The sequence below is a fragment of the Bacillus rossius genome, chromosome 6 (genome assembly GCF_032445375.1).
Source record: "Bacillus rossius redtenbacheri isolate Brsri chromosome 6, Brsri_v3, whole genome shotgun sequence".
Lineage (NCBI taxonomy): Eukaryota > Metazoa > Arthropoda > Insecta > Phasmatodea > Bacillidae > Bacillus > Bacillus rossius.
The window spans coordinates 9,242,153-9,262,162 of record NC_086334.1 but is presented as its reverse complement, the minus strand read 5'-3'; the positions used below and the strand labels follow the sequence as shown (position 1 = coordinate 9,262,162).

Here is a 20,010-nt window from a genome sequence, read left to right as displayed (position 1 = left end):
CGAACAGGCACGGACTTGGACGAGGATAGGAATGCTTTTATATGAATTATCATTAAATAAGTAAATAGTAACAAACTTTCCATTGTCAGTAATTTTTATATATTTTTAATGTTTATCTGTAATTTACTCAACTTTCGCCGGGGCACGGAGTCGTAGAATACAGTAACGGTAATTGTGTTGGCGCGAAGGGCGCCATGTTGCCACCTGCGAGCGATGAGCTCAGCCCCAGTCGATCTTCATCACTGACCGAGAGCAGACGCGCCAGCACCCCGGGGACTTCAACCTTTGTTCTGCACTGACCAAGTAATCCTGTCTCGTTAAGTATTTCTGAATCTCTTTCGCTCGTCATCCTCGGGGCAGCTCTCGGTCAGCGGACTGTTTAATTAATTAATTGTCTCAGTCGAGTTTCTTTCATCACCGTGTAATAAGTAAACTTTGCAGCATGGCCACGTGTGTGGACCATGCCTTCACCTAAACCGATTCGTGCCTCAGGCTTTTTTAACCGTGTAATGTGTAACGTGTAACGGGCGTGTAGAGAGACGTGTTAGTGAAATTAAATCTGGAGAATAAATATAAAGTGAGTACTTATTTAATCACGTGGTGAGTGAGTCTAGGAGTGTGGCGTGCCCGACGCCTAGAGCGGGCCAGGTCTGGGTAGCTAGGATAGAAAGGGCTGGTAACTCGTCCCCACTTGGGCTACGTCACGCCCTGAGTGAGAGACTCCGCCGGGTCCACGTGCCCTTCCACGTGGTGGCGCCCATAGTTAACATCTCGAAATCACCGGCAATGCGCGATCAGCCCTCAAATGGCGCCCAAGAGCGTGGGGCGAGTTACATCTTCCGCGAAAACCAGACCTGTACGAGCGTGTGAGATAGGCGGTTGTTACGCGGAGCGCGCGGAACTAAAGTTCGCGCTGGAACTATTGTTCGCGCGGAGCGCATAGCGGGACTCTGGCGCGCCGGCCACGTGACCAGCCGGGCGCGCGCTTCCAGGAATTCGCTGCGAGCAGCCAGGTGGCCGCATTCCTCGCGACAACAGCAGCCGGGCCAGGTCAGTGTGTGTGTGTACTGCCATCCGCGTCGCGTCGCGTAGCGAAGGGAAGAGGGGCAATCGACCGGCCTCACCACCACACGACCATGTCGGACAACCACGGACTTGACAAAAATCCGGGCGCGATTAAGGCAAGTGAGTTGTTTCAAAAGAATAGCTTATATTGTGTTATGTGCGCGCGACCGCGCCAGGTGAGCGGGACGGCGATTTCTTCGTGGACGGACACGTGCGTGTGCGTAGGACAGTATGAAGCGCAGCCGAACCACGAGCAGGCAGAACGGGCGGATCAGTTTGAGGCGGGACACGGGAAGTGCACGGATGCGGAGTGTGAGGGCAAGACGCGGGAGGGAGGCTGGTGCCGGAACTGTCGCGCGTTCAAGCACACGGCGTGTTTCGCGAAGTCCGAAATAATCTCCTTTCAAGACGGGTGGTACACGTGCCAGTGGTGCCACCACGTGAGAATAGCGGGCCCGTCAGGCCGCAGCCCGGTGAGAGACGCCGCCGACACACCACGGAGCAGGGTACCTCTCATAGGACACGTGGAGCTACCGGAATTTGCGGGCAGAACCAGCGACGATCCGCGGAGATTTGTACACGCGTGTCGGGAACGCCTGAATCGCTACGGAGTGCCGGAGTGTGAGTGGGCGAACAGGGTGAGCACCGCGCTCAAAGGCGACGCCAAGACGTGGTGGCAGATCGTCCAGGAGTATGACATGCCGTGGACCGAGTTCGCGAGATTGTTCGAGGCCAGATTCGCGGACGTGAAGACAGAGATGAGAGTGCGGACGGAGCTGTATTGTCTCGAGCAAGGCGCGACGGAGGCGGCGGAGGCGTTTATCATGAAAAAAAATACGTCTGTACAAGCGGCTGTTTCCCGGAGAAGAACCTACCGGAGTGCTGGAGCGGGTAGTTGAGCTGATGCGCCCGGAATTTCGCCCGTATTTACGCCCGATGACGCGGCGTCCGGCAGAGGAGTTCGTCCAACAGGCGCGCGTCTTAGAGCAGGACCTACGAGCTGTCAGACCGACCAGGATCCACGCCACCCTGAGCACCAAGCAGGAAGACACGACGCCCGCCGACACCAAGGCGCTGGTGCCCTACACGGCGCCCACCCGAGACCAAGCTAGGCGCGACGAACCCGGACCGAGCGGCCACGCGCAGCTGACATGGCGGAGACGGACTACCGGCGGCAGCCCACCACCTCAGTGCCACACGTGTCCACCAGGCACGTTCCATTGGCACGAGAACTGCCCGGTGAGGAACAAGTTCCGGCCTGACTTCGCGGCGCAGCAGCCGTCGGGAAACGGACGGCAGGGGGCGGCGCGCTAAGACAGCCCACCTCCCCCGCCTCACCTAACAACAACAGACCTACGGCGGCGGGGCCTCTCCTGGGTCACGTGGGAGCGGCGGAGGCCGACCTGTTGCGCATTCCGGTGGTTGTCAACGGGCGCGCAGTCCACGCGCTTGTTGACACCGCCGCCAGCCACAACTGTGTGGCGGCACGCGTGATTGGCCGTGACAACTTCGAGTACCACCCGGGCCAACTCCAGCTGGCTACCACGGGGGACGCCTGCTACACCCAGGGCGTCGCGACGCTGGAGGTGGACGTGCGGGACCAACGGTCCGTCACGACGGCGCTGGTGGTGGAGCAGTTACGTGATGACGTCATTCTGGGGCTACCCTGGCTCTACGAGCAGCACGCAGCCATCGACATCCGGGCCGGCTGCGTCCACGTCGGCACCCAGGGGCGGCGGACCATCCACGGGCTGGGTAAGCCTACTCCACCAGCAGTAAACCAGGTCAGTCTCGACGAGTTCCAGCACGGAGTTCCCCCCGAGTTTCGTGCTACCATCCAGCAGGTCCTCGATCATCAGTGTAATGTGTTTGCGTCCGCGGACCCGCTGAAACGTACCACCATAGCTGAGCATGCCATCCCGACCCATCCTCACGAGCCAATGTTTATCCCACCCGGTAGCTACGGCCACGTTGGTAAACAGACCATCCTAGACCAGGTTCAGGACATGTTGCATGACGGGATAATTGAGCCTAGCGAAAGTCCGTATAATTTCCAGGTCGTGTTGGCAGAAAAAAAAGACGGGAAACTACGCTTCTGTGTCAATTTCAAACCTATCAATAGAGTGACAATTAATGCCCCACCCCCCCTGCTGAACATGGCCGACACACTTTCAGGCCTGGGTAACGCCAAGATATTTTCTTCCCTCGACCTAAAATCTGGGTATTGGCAGGTGCCGATACGTCCGGCGGACCGACCCAAGACGGCGTTCACAGCCCCAGACGGGCGGAGATTTCAGTTTTGCGCGATGCCATTCGGCCTACAGGACGCCCCCGCTACCTTCCAAGGGATGATGACACGGGTCTTAGACAACTACTCGGGCAAGTTTGCGGCCGCGTATCTGGACGACATAATTGTTTGGTCTCAGACGTGGGAAGAACATGCGCATCATTTAGCATTAGTCTTGGAACGCCTGGCGAGCCATGGTCTGACATGCAATCGCGAAAAATGCCACCTGGGGACCACAGAACTAGATTTCCTGGGCTTAGTGGTTAACGCGGACGGAAACCGACCCACGGAAAAACAGCTGAGTGTAATTATCAACAAGGAGCCCCCACGCACGCGCAAGCAACTGCAAAAGTTCTTGGGGCTAGCTAACTGGCTGCGAGCCTTCGTCCCAGAGTTCTCGGTAGTAGCGGCGCCGATGACAGAACAGCTGTCACCCAAACGTCCGTTCAGGTGGACCGTGGAAGCCCAGAACGCTTTTGACGAGCTAAAACGCAGATTTCAACAGTGCCACTTACTCGCGCGGCTGGACCCAGGCAGACCCCTGATCGTACAAACAGACGCGAGCGAGAAGGGCATCGGGGCCATCCTGTTACAACTCGGCGACGACGGCGAGCCTCGGGTGATTGAATATGCAAGCGCCAAGTTCGGCGACGTCGAGCAGCGGTATAGCGTGAACGAGTGTGAGTGTCTAGGCGTAGTTTGGGCCCTCAGACGCTACCGCCCACACCTGGAGGGGCAGAAATTCGTACTGAGAACTGACAGCCAATGTCTCAAATGGCTGGCCACGATGCAGGGGCGACGTTCGAAGCTGACGCGTTGGGCCATGCTTCTACAGGCCTTAGATTTCGAAGTCGAGCATGTACCGGGAAAACAGAACGAACTAGCGGACGAGCTGTCGCGAGATCCGGACGTCACCGTCACAGCCTGTGACGATGCGGAGTGGGAGGAGCTTTTGCCACCACCCAGCGGGCGCATACCCAGGACCCCGCGCACCCCGACAACCCAAGCCGCATTGTGTGCCCTAAACCTTAACGTCACACCGACATTACCGCCAGGCGCGGAGCTTGATGACTTAGACGCCTACGTGCGAGCGGCCCAACTCACGGACACAGACACACAGGAGATCGTGCGCCGTTGCGGGAGCGGAGAATGTGAAGGCTACCGTGTATTGGACGGGACACTGCAGGCGCGACCTAAGGGGACAGCTGGCCAATGGCGGACGTTCGCGCCAGCCGCCACCCGCCGGGAGGTGTTTGACATGTATCACGTGAACAGGCTAGCCGGACACCCCGGCGCAGACCAGACGCGACGCGATCTGCGGGAACAGTTCTACTGGCCAGGGGTAAACAAGTTTGTACGGGACTGCGTGAGGAGATGTAAACATTGCCAGAGGCACAAGGCGCGCCGCACCGACGGGACAGCCCAGCAGGTACCCAGGCAGCCCACCGAGCCATTCCATACAGTCGCCATAGACCTAATGGGACCATATCCCCGCACGCCCCGAGGGAAAAGATTTTTGTTGGTGGTGACAGACTGCTACACGCGTTGGGTGGAGGCCTACCCCCTGGCGAACATCCGCGCCGGCACCATTGCACGCAGCCTGGAAACGGAGTTTTTTCCTAGGTGGGGGTACCCCCGGGTCCTGTTGTCGGACAATGCCACCCAATTTGTCGGGCGCCGGTGGGCGCAGCTGGGGAGAAAATGGCGGGTAATCCTACACACCACCCCCGTGTACCACCCCCGCGCGAACCCCACGGAACGACGCAACCAAGAGGTGAAGGTTCAACTGCGGTTGAGGCTCGCGGATGACCACGCCCAATGGGACACGCACATCCCGGACGTTCTGTACTGCATCCGGCGACGGGTGAACGCGGCAACCGGCGAAACACCAGCCACCATGGTCCAGGGGCGGAACCTCACCCTCCCCGGGGAATATCACGTGCGGCAACAACAAACGGACCCGGACGTAGAGAGCCCCGAAGGACGCCTGAGGCGATTGGCCGAGACGCACGATAGGGCGCGACGTAACCAGGCAGCTTACCAAGCACAACGCACACCCGAGACGACCCGCCCGCCCCCTGAACTGAAACCAGGCCAGCTGGTTTACGCGAGGCTCCACCCCCTCTCCTCCGGCCGACGCAACTTCTGCGCCGGCCTGGCGCCAAAGTGGTTTGGCCCGGTGGCGGTGGTCAAGGCGGGGCCCACGGCGGTCGTGATAAAGTTACCCTCAGGCCGGGCCGCGAAATATCACCGGGACGATGTGCGCTTGGCACAGGAAGAGACGGAGGCGGCGGACGAGGCGGAGACGGGGCAGGAAGAGACGGAGGCGGCGGACGAGGCGGAGACGGGGCAGGAAGAGACGGAGGCGGCGGACGGGGCGGAAGAGACGGAAACGAGACGTGACGGAGCAGGGACGCGGCAGGAAGAGACGGAGGCGGCGGACGAGGCGGAGACGGGGCAGGAAGAGACGGAGGCGGCGGGCGGGGCGGAAGAGACGGGAACGAGACGTGACGGAGCAGGGACGCGGCAGAGAGAGACGGAGGCGGCGGACGAGACAGACGGGAGGGCGGCCGCACAGCTGGTCACGTCCACCCCAACAGACGGGGGCGGGTTCAGAGGCTTCCCGGACCTGGGGGCGGGACAGGCGACGCCCCTCGCAGTCACAGATGTCCGGCCGAGGCGGCTGTTCGAAGACTCGGGGAGTGACGTCTCGCCTTTCAGGGGATGTCTCAGGGACACGCTCGGAGTGACGGAGGGCCAGTCGACATCCCAACCACTGATAAGGTGGCCGGAGGAAGTAGAGAGTAGGCCGGGTTCGCCGGACGAGCCATTATGGCCGCTGCATTACTCGTTGGCAGACTCCACGTTCAGGGTGACAGTAACCGAACCGCAGGAAGACGAAACACCGCGGGAAGAGAGGGGAGACCGGGCGTCACAAGACCCAGTTCCGGCTCCGCGATACACGCTACGACCCCGAGGGATCGCGAGGAAGCACAGCTGTTGTTGATAAGGGGGCGACCACGCCCACAGGCGACCCAGCGGAAACGTCGACATGACCGGCTATTCGAGGGGGGGGCAATTGACGTCAGCCGGGGCTACGCCCCATGAGCCTAGTCAGTCTCCGTTTCCTCAACATTCCTCTCCCCTTCCCCGGCATTTGTACCGCCATGTACGTAGTCGTGTGTTTGAATTGCGCGCCACGAACTACCACAAGAGGGCGCTTAGAAGCAGTGCGGCGATCCCTAAAATTGCTATGTTAATATTAATTGTAAGCCTTTTTGTTGTTTTCATCCATCTTCGCCCCAGTGCTGTGTAGTTTACTTGTGTTTCTTTAATTTAAATAAGTTACCTTAAATAACTATAGACGTTGCCCGGGCGGACCCGAACAGGCACGGACTTGGACGAGGATAGGAATGCTTTTATATGAATTATCATTAAATAAGTAAATAGTAACAAACTTTCCATTGTCAGTAATTTTTATATATTTTTAATGTTTATCTGTAATTTACTCAACTTTCGCCGGGGCACGGAGTCGTAGAATACAGTAACGGTAATTGTGTTGGCGCGAAGGGCGCCATGTTGCCACCTGCGAGCGATGAGCTCAGCCCCAGTCGATCTTCATCACTGACCGAGAGCAGACGCGCCAGCACCCCGGGGACTTCAACCTTTGTTCTGCACTGACCAAGTAATCCTGTCTCGTTAAGTATTTCTGAATCTCTTTCGCTCGTCATCCTCGGGGCAGCTCTCGGTCAGCGGACTGTTTAATTAATTAATTGTCTCAGTCGAGTTTCTTTCATCACCGTGTAATAAGTAAACTTTGCAGCATGGCCACGTGTGTGGACCATGCCTTCACCTAAACCGATTCGTGCCTCAGGCTTTTTTAACCGTGTAATGTGTAACGTGTAACGGGTGTGTAGAGAGACGTGTTAGTGAAATTAAATCTGGAGAATAAATATAAAGTGAGTACTTATTTAATCACGTGGTGAGTGAGTCTAGGAGTGTGGCGTGCCCGACGCCTAGAGCGGGCCAGGTCTGGGTAGCTAGGATAGAAAGGGCTGGTAACTCGTCCCCACTTGGGCTACGTCACGCCCTGAGTGAGAGACTCCGCCGGGTCCACGTGCCCTTCCACGTGGTGGCGCCCATAGTTAACATCTCGAAATCACCGGCAATGCGCGATCAGCCCTCAATGTATTCATTTAACCATTCCCTCATAGCTGGGTGATCTAGCTTGTCTAGGGGAATATTTGCAGAAACAAATGCACACACTGTATTGCTTGCAAATTTTAGTTTAATTTCCTTTGCTTGTTTATGGAGAAAAATATTATCCTCGAGTGAGTGTCACTTGCCTTTTGACTCCACAACCTGATGGTGATGTTTGACTTTTTTTCTTCTCTAAATGAGATGCTCGCTGTTTGCAGTGTTTTTCACAAGTATCTTTCCTTTTACAATCTACTACCGTATTGCAAAATTTACCAATCATTATCCGCTTTTCTTAATTAATAAAAATGAATCCTTCATGCTCGTATGCTTTAGCTCGTTCAAACACTGATACGACCTTAGGCATTGTGAAGTAAAAAGTAAACCAAGTAAACTTCGAACAAAACAAACCGCAACTGCCTATTTTTGTTCACATTTAACTATTTACATGGAACGTAGGATCTTTTCAAACCTCATTTGGTCATTTCACATGACCGGCGTATTGCGACGTTAAAATCCCATAACCTCTCTGTTATTATTTACAAGCAATACAACAACGGAACAGAGATAAGTATCTCTGCAACGGAAACGAATATGGCCAAACGGCTAACTTCATCCACATCCCGCTAGGAACGCTGATAAATGGTTGCCGCTTTCAGGCCGAGTGTTTGGTATTTATTTTGCTTCAACGTATCTATGGCGCATCTCATAGTAAAGATGGCTTACAATGTTTTTGTTTACTAAACGAATACGTTTTGCGGCGAAAGTATTATTGTGAAACTTTATATTAATATCGCGTTAAAATTCTGACATTTCACGGATATTTCGTGAAAAAACAAGAATTTCGCGAATAGTAATGAATTTCGCGGCATCGCCAGTTATTTCGTGAAAACGAAATGCTGTAAAATCAAAATAGGCGTTTGGAAACACATTTGTAAGTGCTTAGAATGTAGTTCCAAAATTGTTAGTAAAATTTTGCGATGTCGTCATTAACGAAATTCGAGTACCTCTACTAACTACATTAAAAATGCTATACAATTAATGACAGTTTTTCAGTTTAATATAGCTAACTTTTAAATTTTTAGTTTCTAACCTTATTTAATAATATTTTCTGTGTAGCAGTACATGCCAAAAATAATGTATATAAACTATAACCTTACCAAAACAAAATAATATAAACAAACAGAAAATAACTAAGTATTAGATTTCTTTTCTTCTGTCATTTTTTGTTTGGTAACAAATGTCCCGATTTAAACTCGCTGCCACCTGCCATTCAGCTGCCACTCAGTTTGCAAACCAATTGGGGGTGGCAATTAAGTAAATACATAAACCTAAAAAATCTTTAGTGAAAGTACTTTGCATGCTTGTTTCTTAACTTTTACAGCATGAACAACATTGAGCGGGCAACGAATGCGAAATTTGAAATTGAACAGCGTCAGAGGGAAGAAGCTAAGGAACGCAAAGAAAAGAACCTCAAATGGGAGACAAAGGTAACTTTGAGGGGTTATGTTTGCATGTACTACAACATTTTAACTCGATTCTTGCACTTTGTAGATCTGTTGAACATGTTTTTAATTTTTCCCCATTAAATTTATTGTTTTTATGGGCTTAATGTACATTGATAATACTGTTTTTATATGGAGTGAAAAACATAATCTCCTTAACAACTTCACATATAAAACATTTTGTACCAACTAGAATCAGCGTTTGAGGTTATGTTTTTCGGACATAACATATTTGATCCGAGTGCACTAGTTGCTAATGTTTATACTTTTTCATTATTTACTGGAAACTAAAGTTTTAGTACCTATTATTTTCTGGCAAGTCATTTACACATTCAAGTTTACATGTGGTTTTCTGTTTTTGGTTTCATGTCAGATCATCCAAACAACATTTTTGTAAACTTACAAGTGTAATAACTCTTGAATATTAATAATACTTAATGCCAGAGTGTAAACAAATATCAGGAAAGCCAATTTAGTTTAGATGTTGCAGTGAGGTTTGGGGTTTTCCCAGGGTTTTCTCACTCAGCCCACCAATGCATTCTGCCACTGCTCCATTTCAACACTTCAGTCCTTACGCTACTCATGTTATTAATTTGTGTCGCTGCAACCGCGTTGCAGCTGTTCAAGGAGGCGGGAGAGAACTGGATCTACAAGAGTCCTCTGGGGGCCAGAGCGCCGCAGGGCAACCCGCACTGATAACGGGGGCCGTGTCTTGTGGTTCCGCCCCGTTTCTCCGTTCCCGTGACTGCCCACCGGCACTTGCCCTGACTGTGCAGCAGCGTCCTGCGTCGACTCCCGGGAGGTCACCCGCAAAGTCTGCGTTGAGCCGAGACACACCACAAATTTTTTAAGAAATAATATAATGTTTGAATCAAACATGCCATTGTGAATAGTTTTTGTAATAGGTTTTTTTGTTTTTCTTTTTTTTCCCCCCCAAGATTATGGGCCTGTTCAGGACTTGTGTTGGAGCACTAGAATTTTTTCATTTTGTGAAGTGTGTACTCTGCTGTTTATTTATGGGAGTTTTTCTAATGAACTTGAGGTTGTACCTCCTGAGGTATTGTGTGTTGTGCACAGTGAGAAGTGATCATTCAGCGAGCCTAAGTGCTATATTTGTATCGAGTTTACAATTGACTGAGAATTTACATTGAATGAAGAAAATTTTACGTATTTTCTAAAACCAAGTTATTTTCCTGGGTTATGAAATCAATTAATTACATTCCATCATGTTTGACTATGGGTGTGTACACTTTATATTTATACTGGTGTCTACTTTTATATAATTTTTATTTTCTTTATTGTTTTCTTTTGAGAAGGTTATATGTCTTTGTATTTGATGTCAATAGTTCAGAATTTGTGTGAAAGTGGTTTAATAGTTTTAAACTAAATCTTTTTGGGTTTTGGTATCTGGTCATACCTTTATTAAATTACATCAGCTACTGTAGTCGAATATGTTTTCACGCATCCAGTTTATTCCAAACTTTCTTATAATTTTTATTTCTTTATATGAATTTGTACTTGGTTGCTATCACCTTCCATCTCATAATCCTATAGTATAAATAAAAAAATTTTTTTTCTTCTAATTTGTATGGACCACTTTTTTCTTAAATAATGTCTCAAGATTGTGGGATTTCACTGTTTTACTAAAACAGTTATATCAAGCCTAGATGTATGTAATATTTGTGGAATTAGTTTTTCGTGAAATAGGCCTCAGTAAGAAACTGTGTATGTAACAATTTTTGTTTTGTTTTTGCAATATTGAAAAGTTCATGCATGGTACCTACTTTATACTGTGATCATATAAAAATGTAAACAGCAAATACCTCTGATATCCTGTAACTTTATTGTAAACAGAGGTTTGCAATGATTTTTGCAGTTAAAAATTTTCAGAAACCCATGAATTGTATTGATATGAAACCATTATTTCTATTGACTCTTTGTACATGATTATTCATATACTATGTTGTTTTTGATCATAGCTTAAGTGTGTTCTCGATGGTTTTCATAATTAAATTTTTGTTATTTACATTGTTATAGCAGAGGTACAGATACTCTCGTAACAAACTAAAATACTTTCATTAGTTTGCAACACCCTGCAGTCATGGCTGTGTCATTAAGATGTAAATAGTAGAGTGTATTGACTGGCTAAACTCTTCAAGTGAAGATTGAAGAGTATAATTGATACTTAATAATAAGGTTTATGCAGCTCTATCGAAAGAAGGCACTCAGTTTTTATACATGAAGACATTTTGACTACCTGTGCCTTCTTTGCTGAAGGCCTTGGTGCTTTGAACTTAATTATTTTGATGCAGCACTTGTTGCAAACGTTTCTGTTCTACGTAAAACACAAATTGTGTCTTGAAATATTTTGGTTTAGATGTGCACAAATTTATTACTAATGTTTACATTGTTGTAAAGAGGTTTGTTAGGATGCCTCTCCGACTTGCGTACTGGCTTCTGAATGTTGTGACAGCGTGATGAGTGAGCATTATTAATATTTAAGAGTCACATTGTGAAGTGTAGAAATAAATAGCAATAAATTATCTGTTCGGTTCAGAAGACTTTTCATTATTTTTCATGTTGCCTTCTGTGGTCTATACATGTACATTTAAATACCTCGTACTAGTTTCATGAATTAGTTCATAATCCTAGGCAATTCTGTACATAAGATCTTGGTTTGAATTTCAGTGAAAATAATTGATTGTATGAAAGGAACAAGCATGCCAGCTGTGTTTGCATTCTCAAGTAAATAACTGAATGTGTAATTTCCATGTTCTGCTGTGCAGAAGGCTCGTAAAACTACTGTACATACTCGAATAACCCACACACCATTTTTCGTAAACTGTGTGTTGGAAAGGAATGGTGCGAGCTTATTTGAGACTTTACAAGGCCGCGTGGCAACTCTTTACGGCACAAATTCCGTCAAGCTCCAATATTGGTTGACCTGCTATTGCTTAATGGACAACTGACATCTTACATGTGTTTTGTGTGTGTGTCGGTGAGAAAAAGTTGCAGTAATTACTTTCAATTGCGGTCGTGATTATCTACAGTTGCTGAAAAAATGTTAAATGATTAAAAAGGCTCAGGAAATGGGAAATCGTGCTGCAGGAGAAAGTTTGTTGCCATGGAAAGTTGTACCTGACTGGAGGGGAAAAAAAATTTTCTCCTTAGAACAATGATGTACTGCAAGAAAATTTTTATTTGAAAGTTGTGAATTTGTTGTGTGCTCTTCTTCAGAAATTTCCCATTTTATTTCGTTGTAATCTTTGTAACATAGCATTGATTTTGGTTGTTAATGGCCAGGATCGTAATGGCCCTTTCACTGCAGTAAACAAAATATCTTCATCATGGTAAACATTTAATCATCCACAGTGTTAATCCCTTGATAATATATTTATTGCAAAATATGTGTAGAGTCGTCTATTTGCAAAAAAAGAATTTTACTGGAAATTTTGATACATTTAATAGTACTTTTGTGGTAAGAATACAGTGCTTAAAGCAATAATTGACAGACGTCAACACCAGTACTAAGAATGCTTAGAGAAAACCTTGAAGGCAATTTTATTATCACTGTGAATAATTAGAAGTCTCGAATATACATTTAATTAAATTTGAAACATGGTCACAAGTGCTGTTTTAAAAGTATGGTGAGAGGGATATTCTAAACAAAAAAAGTATTTTTGGTTATCCCCAATATATTAGGGTGCAAGGCTTATTCGGGTAAATACAGAAACATGTGTGATTTACTGGTATTTAACAGTAACTTGTTTTTTTTACAGTTAATGGTTCTGAGAATAATTTCAGTGAGTTTATGAGATCTCAACCATCTTGAACTGATTCTTTGTAATTAGTGAAAAGTGCATAATCATCTTCTGGTTATTAATTTTATTTTTGATTGTGATATTTATCTTTGTATGATAAAGGTACAGTTGCAAAATAATTTTTTTGTTCCTACCGCATTGATATTGGTGAATGTTTTAGTTGGTATGATCAAGCCATACACCTTCATTTTAAAATTTTTGATATAGACAATTATTACAGGCACTAATTAAATATGTTCTTCAACAATATACTTGCAATTACTCTTTGTACGTGTAACTCATTAAGTCGGACATTTTCTCGAAGAGTTATACTGTAGAGGAAAAGAATGTATGGGTAGTGTGTCGAAATTGAAGATGACTCAGTAATATTTATACACTTTTCAAAATGTTATCTTAGAATTTTGCAAGGCAGCAATTAAAATAGTGTTTTGAAGTTGATTCAAGTGTACTAACAAAAGGCTGATAAAGGAATAGCAGTATTATTACTAGTCTGCTATAGTTGTAATATGGTTTAAAAATAGCCAGAAATAAATAGGTAAAATTAAGTTGAATACAGTTAAAGTATTTTTGTCCCTTGTTGCCTTTTTCTTCTTTAGAGCTGCACAATACTTAACCCACAATTCTAGCCAGTCATTAATTAAATAATTAATATTGTTAGGCTATTACAAGACTTATTGACATTCTGTTTATACAGTATTTATCATCTTAATAATGCAAGAAGTCAAAAACTTTACTTAAAGCTCTTACTAAGAACCTGTATTTTATGATCCCTTTGTTTTTTTACTATTTAAATTGTCACTTTTCTTCAGAGCCACAAATTTTTATACTGTAAATAATTATATTTCTTGAACTTAGAACCTTTGCACATACTAGTCGTGGTTCTTGCAAAAACTGTATTTAACTTTTAATATTATCATATGAGCAATATTTTGGAACATGCAATTTTTGTTTCAAATCATTAATTGATAAGCTATAAATAAATATGTTTTTAAGTTTAAATACTGTTTGTGATGGTTAAATCATTATACATATCTATCTACTTTGGAATGAAAGAAGTTAAAATGATAAAAACTGAAACATATATTGAGATTACAGTAAAACTAAAAAAACATTGTGGAAAACTAGACATGGATAATTAACAGCTAATAGGTAGTTTACATGAACAGTTATGTTTTAGCAAAATTGTATTTAAAACATAAAATAGGCTTCTCATGCATTTTTCAGTTGGAATGCTCCCTTAGGCCATTTCATGTTATTCCAGTAAATTTTAACAGATATCTTGACTAATTAAACATTGTAAACATGCAAATCCAGCCATTTTAACCATATTGTATCAGGTGATTATGTAATGAGTTACTGCTGGTTGTATTTTGTCAGGTTGGTGATGAAAATTTGCCCAAAATCTAAATTTATTTTAGAGCTGGCGGGAATAGGGACTTTAGGTTCGTGACAAGGGACGGGATTGGGAATTATTGAGGATATAAATTAAAAAATATTTGTACTGTTTCAATGAGAAAATGCCTTTTTTTTCTCCCTTTTTTTAAAAAAAGCACAAATTTAGTAATTCTACATTGATATAGGCAGGTAATTGTAAGGAAAGCTAAATACCACAAAATAAGGCTAACCTTATTAAATATTATGATATCTGAGAGAATGAATAAAAAGCCAAATTGACAAAATAGTGACCAAATTAGCTCATATTTACACTTTGCTAGTGATGGGTTGGTCCACTGTTCCGCTGGTTCTCAGCAAATTAACCGGTATCGAGAACCATAAATATAATGTTGGCAACGGTACTGGTACCACAGAAACATAATGGCTGAAAATATAATAGACTCCCAGTAAAATGCCGCTGTATATCGCCGGTGACCAATGTCTTTTAAACTTCACTTTAACCCCTACGTGACAAGTGAATAGTTAGTATATTTTTGAAAATTGAGAATAGTGGTAAATCTTTGAAAATTGCAGGCAACACAGGCAAAGGGTATTCTTCCCTTTCCTTCTTCACCGCCTTTCATTAGCCGCCAGCCATTCCAGATGGAAAGATTACGTTGGCAATGTCCCAAACAGAGTTTTCTGTACCAAGATCCTGAACCTTTTATTGTCCCTCTTTTTCAATATCAAAGAGGGATGATCATTTAAACTAAAAGTAGACCTATAAAAAATAACACAGGCTAAAATATACATTTAAAAATTATCAAAAAAATAAACTACAATAATTTAAAGTTTTCTAGTACTAATTAACTGTAGGTATTATTTAGGAAGTTTGCAGCTTTGCATCACTTATAACTAATTATCGTGACTCATGAATTTGCGAAAAATTACCAAACACTTCAAAACAGTATGAAATTTTTTTAAATGAAAGTTAAATATGATTTAAAAGTTATTTTGACTTTGGATTCACTAGCAAACTAATTTGTAAATGGGTTTAATCCCAAACTTTCTTATCAATGAATATCCACTGATTTTTATTTATTTAATTTTTCTTTAATCATAAAAAAAATAGGCATGAATGCATGATAACAAAGGTATGCTTAACCATATATGTGGTATATTGCATTCTATTATATGGCACACAATACAATATTCAATGTTACAAATTATATTGTATACCCAAAATTATGAGTGGCTGCTGATTATTACTGTAGCGCGGTAGCGGCAGTGGGATGCAGAGATGATATATTTATCTCAATTTCAGACAACTAGCATTTGAAAAATTATTTATCTTGTTCTATGTGTTTTATTGTTATTAAACCTGTTATCAGAAACACATTTTTAAAGCATATGAAAATGAACTCCCTTCATTGGTGTACATCACTGATGCACTGCAGAAGCTGCCTTCAAGCAAGAAGAAAAAAGATAACCAAGTATATTGGATGAGGTGGGGGAGGAGGTGGCATTTAAAAGTTTGAAGAAATAAAAGAGGAAAGTATTGCCACCTTCATCACATTGATTTTATAGTTTTCACTGGCTAAATAACAATTTTTAAGGACGTTGAAAAATTTTCTTTGCCATGTAAAATAAAGTGGTAAATGATAAACCGAAATTAGCCTTTTACAACAATATCTTCAAATCACTAATTCTTACTGTAAGTGAAAATTGGTTTGCTGGATATGCCTCATCAGAAAACTTTGAAACACAAGGATAAGCATTGTTGCATCACATGTTCACCTGTGATAGTCTGATAGACGATGTGTGAAAGTGCTGTGGCTTTTCTGAAGCTTTTTTTTTTTAAATGAGACGAGGCATTTGGGATTCACTTTCAAGGCCAGGAAAGATTGGGCATAGTTATCATGAATATAAGTGTATGTACAGTGGCGATGGAGAGAAAGATGGAGTGACGTTTCGCTGATTCGACAACAATGTCCAGGGTGTCACAGTCGGTGGCGCAGAGAGCACGGACGTCTCAGGGCGTGTAAGGTCGGTGGCGTCGCTTTCCTTCAACATGAGTGTAACCAGGAGGCAAGCTGGGACTCACTGCCGCTGGCTGCTACCTCTCGCCCCAGGCTTCACTAGTCCTCCACGGGTATCGTCACCGTGCTGACAACGTAGGCACCCGTCCCTGGTCGTAGCGTACCATGGCACAATGGCGAACCACCGGGGTAGGATATTTTCATAGTAAAACCAACTCATTAATTCATTGAGGTTTCTGTGCTGACCTGTTTTGCACATCGGCAGATGCAAGTGCTGTGAACACAGAGGAAGAACACTGTGTGCATTCTGATATATTCGGTTACGAAACTTTGTGACTAGATAACAAAACTCAGTGTTGAATTCTAGAAGGTACTGTTTACCCTAGAACTTTTATATACATTTGATGTATTTTATAAATTGTAGGGAAACTGGAAACCAATACAATCTGAAGTAATTGGTGGCACAAGATGGAAGGAGAGAAATGAAAAAAAAAAAAAAAAAGTGTGGGGGAGTGAAGAGGAAAGAACATGTGACATAACAGAACTTTGAAGTTGATGACTTTATGATTGAAGCTCGCTTTGCCAGTGAAAATTGATTTAAGATTTTTCATCCCACCATTGAGCAGAAGACATTCAGAACATTGGAACTACATAGCATTAAAGTATAAGAAAGTGCTCATACAACTAGGACTTCAGCAGTGATTGTGACTATTCTTGAAGAGTATTGAGTGATGTACTTCATGAATATTTAGTTGGAAGTTTTAGGATAACAAATTGTGAAAACATTTTTTTTTCATACTGTTGAAGGGTTACAAAATAATGTTTGCCAGCCATTCGATGCCTCAAAAGTTAGCCTTCGAACTAGTTTGAAGCAAGCTTAGTTTTCTTTTGAAAACATGTGAATATTTCAACAGTTTCTTGTAAAAACTTGTAGGTGTTTCAGCCATTCTGCACCAGGTAAATGGGCTCTATTGCAGTGAATATCCAAGCTGGAAAAATTTAAAGTAGCAATAAAGTGAGTGGCTCATAATCGACATCTTTTATCAGTACAAATGTGTACTGTTGTTACTGTTACGTACAAATTTTTTCCATGGAGCGAGTGGGAATTGTATGTGAAGTGGCAGGGGCTGTCGTACAAAGAAAGGATGCGGTTGCAAAAAACATGAAATTAAATATGTCGGTAAAACTTTTGATGAAAGACAAATTTAACACATGAATTTGAGTAAACATAAATATACCCTCTAAAATAAAAACAACTGAAATAAATGCTTGCTCTGGAGTGAGCTATCACCCCCACCGCCCCCTTCTGAAGTCATGATTGGAAAGTGATCATGTAAGCAATGGTTGGTGTGTTTGGATACTGAAATGAGTGAAAATATTAGGTGGCTGCATTTTAAACTAGCAACTGCATCCACTGCAACTGTAATTTTTCAGACATGTTAAACAGACTGATGTCGAATGGTGTGCACATCTTAAGATGAGTTCATGTGTAAGCAGCATTGTGTCTGGTAGCAATTACACTGAAATTAAAAAATTTCCTAGTCTCTTATTAGCTATTGTTCCTTCTTGCTTGCATCGTTAACGTTATAAATGAGGTAAGGCTCACATGAGTGTGCTGTCACCCTGTTTATTTTTACATGATGTGATATATCGATATATGCTTAGAAAAAGAACAGTGGCTGATTAGTCTTGTACCGTTTTTGTATTATGTGAGCACTTTGTGTTGAAAACAATTTTTTGTGGAAAATTTCAACTCAAAATTACCTTCTCTCTCTAGCAACGGTTTGTAATTCAACACTCAGATCTCTCGTAATTTATTCAGATTATGATTAAACACATATCATCAATCCCCTTGGTTCAGACGCTCAATGTACAATAGTGTACGTAAAAGAAAACACTTTCTAGAACTAGTGTCCCGAAAGTATTTTTTTCTGCTGTGATTCCGATAATGAGGCAGCAAAGTTTTGATTCCCTGGACTGTAAAATTGTGTGTAAAGTGATGTTAGAACCAAAATAGCTGGAGACCTGCAATATTCATGTTATTATCTTGCACCATGATAGGTTCCGTATTCTCGCACACACTGAGTCGTTTGCTGATTGGCTGCTGTCACAGTGTGCCCTCGGTCCTGCTCACATGTTGCTAACGCTCTTCACAATTTATGTGTCAAATAGCTAGTAAACTGCGTACAGAGGGGATTTAGCTAAAACAGTTTGCAACCTAATTCATTGACAATTAAAACTTACAATGTGAATATTGCAGGTCCAAACTAATAGCAACAGGAGCTATATCAGAGTCTGATTGATGTGAAATGTGGGTTACTGTAGTGACAAATAAAAGTAGGCATATTAGGTATAATGTTTCCATTTTAATGTGCAATAACTCTGAACATCATGTATGATTATTCATGTTAGTAGCGCATTGGTTAGTTTCTGATCTGGAGGTATTTATATTGATTCATTATTCATTCAGGGAGTTTTTTTTAAGTAAAGGATGAGTTTGTTGCAGAAGTGAACATGTTAAGATGTAAAATTGTAAGTAGTACTTTCTTAAAACTAATTTTTGGTCTACTAACTTCTAAACTTCAAAATTAAATTTTTTACTCTAAATAGTATCAATTAATAATGTGTAGCAAATTTAAATAAAATAAACTTTTGAATAAAACTTTGATGCAATTATCTTGTGCATGTGTTGCTACCTGTTATTTCGAAAAGAGAGCTAACGTCATTGTGACGCGGTCAGTTTCGTCCGGTTCTCTGCAAGTTGCAAACTCTTAAATTGTAAAATATTTCATATGATTAGTGATTGATAATGAAGGTGTAGAAATGTATGTGGATTAATATTCTTTTTTTAAATACTCGAGTACTTTAGTCATATGCAGTTTAATATAACTTTATTTTTACTACTCACATGTGTTAACTTGAAATTCTAAAAACAAACTTTGCAAGATGTATGATATATGTAGTAAAATCAAAAGTTGTGTTTCTGTATGTGTGTGACATATGCAATGTGTAAACATTAAAATGTATTAGTCTATTACTTTTGGAATTACAAGATTGTATTAATTACATATTATTTGATTGAATGTATCTTATTTTGCCCACAAATAAAATGTAGCGATGTTTAAATATGGTGTACGTAGTATGTTGTAGAAGTAAGTACTTTTATTGTAAATATGTATAGTCTTAACACATACTTACATGCCAACCTGTACCTCCGTACTGACAAGAATAAACTGTCTCTTTTTGGTGCTGTTGTCGGGAGGCGACAGTATTGTTGAAAATGGTGTTATTTCTGTGCAGCACTTTCCTTGGTCCTGGTACATCTGGTTGATGAGCATACTGTTCAAGGAAGGACACAAGGTCAGGAAGGAGATGTCTTAAACTCTCTGCCAGTTGCCTCTCCCTTGTCTTTGCATTTACTGCACTGTGCTGTGCTTCTAAGTCTTCTAAGTGTGTTAATGAATTATTGAACAGGTTTAGGATTTTCAACAAAGCATGATGAAATATTATAATTACCATTCAGTGTGTATATCAGTGAAATTTTATTTCCAAATTATTATTGTGGAAAAAAAAATATATATTTATTTTGTCAACCAAATTTTTTTTTCTGATAATTTTTTTTTTACATATTTCAATATAGCCTCATTTTTTTCTTGCAAAATTATGTTCTCTTTATAGGTTTATCAGAAATGATTAATTATTCTCTGGTAAAAAATAGTGCA

At 43.0% G+C, this 20,010-nt stretch overlaps 1 protein-coding gene across 4 annotated transcripts in view; it reads left to right on the top strand.

Annotated features, from left to right (window-relative positions):
• Positions 1-19,569, top strand: part of LOC134532570 (oxysterol-binding protein-related protein 9) — a 112,455-nt gene extending 92,886 nt beyond the window's left edge. For 3 of the 4 annotated variants that reach the window (XM_063369100.1, XM_063369099.1, XM_063369103.1), the window contains 2 exons: positions 8,934-9,039; positions 9,673-19,569. In XM_063369100.1, coding sequence (XP_063225170.1) covers positions 8,934-9,039; positions 9,673-9,750 — 184 coding nt within the window. In that variant the 3' untranslated portion in view covers positions 9,751-19,569. Of the gene's footprint in view, positions 1-8,933; positions 9,040-9,672 lie in introns of those variants that run through there. The other variant, XM_063369101.1, reaches the window with a different exon arrangement.
• The last annotated feature ends 441 nt before the right edge of the window (positions 19,570-20,010 follow it).